General features: G+C 44.5%; 1 protein-coding gene across 1 annotated transcript in view; it reads left to right on the plus strand.

Annotated features, from left to right (window-relative positions):
• The window catches only part of T265_11441 (hypothetical protein), a gene marked incomplete at both ends in the record, with an annotated part of 34,971 nt that overhangs the window by 11,339 nt on the left and 18,551 nt on the right, over nt 1–5,081 (plus strand). Inside the window, one exon of the mRNA XM_009178097.1 lies at nt 3,274–3,625. Coding sequence (XP_009176361.1) covers nt 3,274–3,625 — 352 coding nt within the window. The remainder of the gene's footprint in view (nt 1–3,273; nt 3,626–5,081) is intronic.

A 5,081-nucleotide genomic window follows, 5' to 3' on the forward strand; every position in this document is an offset into this window, starting at 1 on the left:
AGCTTAGAAACTCCTGCGTTATGTTCGAAATTAGTACCTGCCACCAATTTTGTCGGACTCCTTGTCTGCTTGCTCCCGAACCATTTGAATCAGGTAGTTGTCCCTTAGGCCTGCATCTGCAACCAGTGTACCATCAGCGCTGGATTTACAAACATACTTAGAGCTGTCATCTTCAGTGTGTGATTAAAGACTAATGACATCCTCACAAATGCCCAGTGTCACAAAGGTCCACCAGTTGTTTTCTGTTGTAACAACCTCAACCTCCTTGCGACCTGTAAACGGATTTGTTATTTGAAATAACTAGGAAAACCTTTGTATTGTTGTCCGATTCTCGCAACCGTAACAAAGATTATTCCGCTCTAACGTGGCTCAGGATTCCTGGTCGCGCTATTGTGTGCAGCGGATCACCAAGTTGAACTTGGTGACACTGAGAACGTTTAGCGTGAGGGACAGAGATTGGTTAGCAATTTCCCTTTGAATACTCACATACGAGCTTGATTGCTCCAGTACAACTGTGAGCGGTAGGCATTTTCTTGACACGTTCTGGTGATGCATCTCAATAAACCAACCCACTTGTGCAGTCGCCCGCCATAATGAATCATTCAGCACCAAATTATCGGGCTTCGGTAAATTTACCATCGAACGCTGCAGAATGCAGTGTTGCTTGGTGGTGCCATTTGATGTTTCGGCAATCCAGCGGTTATATTCCCGATTCAGAACACTTTTGAGAAGCCGAAACTTTGAATAAAATCACCACGTCGGGCTGATTTAGGAAAAAAACCTTTCATCGTAATTTTACCAATACCCTTGGCTGAATGATCGTGGAAGACGTTTTGCACATTCAAGTCGATCTTTAAAATGTATCTTCAGAATCTCCCGCCGACCCTCCTCCATCTCTACGACCGTTTTCACCCCTATTGGTTGGTACTATCCCAACCGAGTGAGGCTGATGTTCTACCCGTAACCTGAAGCGGAGTGGCGTATACTATTATGGTTGGGTTCCGCGCTGTAAACATGCAGGATAATAATGTGATTACGCGGGATATTTACATTTCCAACGACCATGCTGACTAACTCCTTACGTCTGCAGACCGCAGTCACACTCTTCTCATTTGACATTCCATCATACGACCGACAGATTACAACTCTACCGAAAAAATTCCGAATAAACTTGAGTTCTCGAACCTACTGTCAAAAGGCAAGATTTTGGCTAAATTTCCAGGAAGTTGTCATTGGAAAATGTTAAGGTGGGCAATGGAGATTAAGGTCCAAACGTGCTCTCAAAAGAACAAACACGTTTATACCTGCTGATTCGCCTATCTGTTCTATCTGACTGCTGACCCTCTTCAGCGCTTATTGCCAGAAAAAGACTCACAGAAGGGAACACAACAGCTATACTCCGAACATGCGAGCTCGAGAGCGTGAGTGCGTGCGAGTGCGAAAATATAACAGCCTCAAACTATTTATTGAAGGGGCTGTCTGAACTTGGTCCAATGCTGACGCACGCGGTCTGGCTCTGGTACGAGGCTGTGACGCGCTGCATATTGAGGCGTTGTCTGTCTGGTCAGCATCTAACGGAGCTGACGGTCTCAGTAAATTTTGGGCATTCAGTGGTTGCTTTCAGGAATTTGACTTTCCTGGTAATACCCCACAGTAAGCTCAACGAGCGTATCTTTGAGCAGGTTACAGGTGTGTGGTAGTACACAACTGACGTTGCTACAGAATTGGGCCATGGCTGGCTGTAGATGATTCGGTAACGCAACAACATAGCGAGTTTGCGGGGGTGTTTGCTTGAGTTTAGTTTAGAAGGAGCAGTGCTTTAATGGTATACATTACAATAAAGCGTAAATATCTACAACTCTAAATCCGGATTATATTGCCAGTGTGCTCCCAATGGAAGTTTTGTGTGAATTGTGAATCGAGAGGAGAAAAAATCATGCTGTACGCCTAAGTAGAAACGAGTTTCGCTGGTCAATCGGAAGAGCATATTTTCCTGAATTACATGTTTATTTAGGCTATGGAGCAAATCAGAGTTGGTGGATTCGTTGAAACGATTTGGATACCCGTTTGGATTTTCAGTGTCCACGCTGAGTTGAATCTCAACAGTCTGAAGCAAATAATTTTCCCCTCAACTATGACGTCGAATTTTCAGTCAGAATAAGTGTGAAACATCCTAAATCATCCGTTCAACTTTGGGGACAATTCATCATCTGCCTGTGGGCTTCCCGAAGACGAGTTTTCCAGGTCATGCAACACATTGTAATAATAGGATTGAGGAGAAAGTCTTACGTACAGCTATGAGGGCGTGCTTTTCTCTTTTTCTGAGGGTGGTGTTTGTGGAAATTGCTTCCATTAGTGTGGCAGCGGATTAAACCTATATTTTAGTTATTGTCGTTTCCAGCAGTTTTACTTTCGCAGTATAAGTTAAGGCTGGAAGTAAAAATCTAAATTTTTCTAAGATGAGCTACTGTTACTTGGAACTTATCACAAGACGAAGTGCAAACGTCGTGACCTACAGGATTCCTCCGAAAGAATCAACGTAGACCAATAACTTCCAACCTTGGGTCAGATTCCATCCGTCGTGATAATTACTGGACAGGGCTCTTTACTGAAGCACATGAACCGACTGCAATCTTCTGCTAATTCCATTCTGGTAAAAGTACCAAAAAGCACCCTTGGCATCTGACTCCTATATGTTTACGTACATATATTTCATCTTTACGTTTGCCATAGCTTGTGTGGTGAACATTGAAGAGTAGCTGAGGATTTGGCGAGAGGTGGAGAACTGACGTTCTGTCAAATAAGACTGACCAGGAGAAATGAATTTCTGATGACTCAAGCGTTTTGCTTGTATTCCAGAGGTTTTAGATTGGCGTTGCTAGTGCTACTGCTCAGTGGGTTGCGCCACTGTTAGGAGCTACGCCTTTAAAAACCCAGTTTGTCATCAGTATTCCGTTCTGAGATATCTCATGAGTAGTCTGCTGCTGACTCATATTGAATGTTGAAAGTTCCCGTTGCGATGCGTAAGAATTGACTTGGGATGGCTTAAGTATCGTTTTTGGTTTGCTGTTCTAAATGGGCGTCCATATTGAGAAATTATATGGACCAGTTCACATAACGGCTGTTACTCGAATTTGAAGGACTCCTTTCCTTCAGCAGGCAAATTTTCAGCATGATCTTCCAGATTACCCATTTTCCATGTTTCGTGTGCTTTGTCCTTTCTTCTAGAGATCATAAACTCGCGTTTCGTGTATATTTTTATCCGTTTTACAGTGGACAAATTAATTTCCGTTTCGTTATCCCGATTGCCAACACCTCCCTCTGGTTCTGCATCGATGCTGACAAGGGCTTCTACAACCGGGTCCCACAACTCAGTCGCTTCTTCTCCTTCCCGATCAGATGTGGCCCTTTCCCGCTCGCCCAGTGATTGTGGCATGGATATTGTGCACGACTCATCTGTCGTCAATTCTAGTCCTAAGCCAGCGACCGTTTCCACACCGCCTGCTTCCGAGGCGACTGAAACCGCGAAATATGGGGTTGGACAACAATACTTAACTCGAGCTACCCAAACAATCCGACTCACCCGCTTGCCTCGCGTATTGCGACTCCACGTGAAGCGTTTTCGGTACGCCATTTAATTTTAAATTTTATACAGTGCATAAACTATTCACGCCGCAACAATTCTACTTTCTTCACGCTTAACCTTAACAAGACTGGACACTGAATTTCCCCTACAGTTCTTCACTGACTGAATTACGAAGATCATCAGGGTCTTGTTGAACTTTTTGCATCATTGAAGCCCTACACCTACCGATTGAGTTAGTAAACGGATCAATGTGAAGTGGGTAACCGGACCAAACATTGATTTGTAACTGTGTAGCAGCCGTAATATTCGGATATCGGGTACATTATTCAGTTGAAGCTTGGAGGTAGGTCGTTTACCACAGAATTTCTGAGGTTTTGCCCGGGTGTTCGACTCCTGAGTGTGCTATCGGTTTCGAGTAACCGACTCAGATATGCTTCTTTTTAGTATAAGATAATGGCATTTAGCATATTTTGTCTGAATCACCTTGAAATTTCAGCTCAAACAAGGTTTGACCTGCGAATCTGTTTGCAGAGAGTTTGAACCAGTAGCTTATTTTGTTCACTTTGCATGGAGAAGCCAATTAGGTCAGTTCGATGAAATCCCGTCACGTAATGTGTCCTCGGAGAGGGTATTTCCTCTTGGGAAAAGTGACTATTGTCAACCGTACCGCACATCATCATCGACAGCATGACATCAGTGCATAACACTCAGGCTTCGCTGGCGTAGAACCATGATTTATTTGAGAGTCTCAGTGTGAAATAAAGAATAAATTGGACCGGGAAGGGACTTAGTGCTGGTTCATTACAATCATTTCGAGGTGTCTACACATCCAAACACTCATTCAGGCAATCGGGATAGAAACTGACAACAAGAACACCACTGCCATCGATTAGTGGTCATAACTTGCAGTGGTCCCAAGCAGGCACAAAAGGATCATGCGGTCCTCATTTTCGAAGGCGAGCCGCACCGACAACACCCATACTTTTCGTTGTCCCTTTCATTTCCCTATGCCAGATCGAGGGCTGGCCACTTCTCTACTTCCGCCACTCCGAACTGGGCATCGAAACGCCACAATCTTCGGTAACCGATGGTTCGGTATGCGTGATACATGACCTAATCATCACAGCTTCTGGTGCTCAACACCTTATTCGACGGAAGGCCCCCAATCCACATGAGCTATCGTTCTTAGACAACGGTTGTCGAACAACTGAAGAAGTCTCTGTTCCGCTGCTCGAACAGGACAAGTCTCAGCCGATACACGCGTCCCTTGAGATTCACGAATACGCCATTTTGACGTCATAGGTGTCTCAAATTAGCAAACCCAACCCGAGCCTTGTAAATTCGTGTATTCACCCCATCTGTCACACTACAACCGGAACTAATACAACTTCCAAGGTGCGTAACACGCTCCGCAATGTCAAGTACCTCTCCTCGGATTGTAAGCGTCGTGTTCAGTGACTGAATGTCCAGGAGCATCACCTTAAACTTTGTGGGT

This window comes from Opisthorchis viverrini (genome assembly GCF_000715545.1).
Source record: "Opisthorchis viverrini unplaced genomic scaffold opera_v5_496, whole genome shotgun sequence".
NCBI classification, from domain to species: domain Eukaryota; kingdom Metazoa; phylum Platyhelminthes; class Trematoda; order Opisthorchiida; family Opisthorchiidae; genus Opisthorchis; species Opisthorchis viverrini.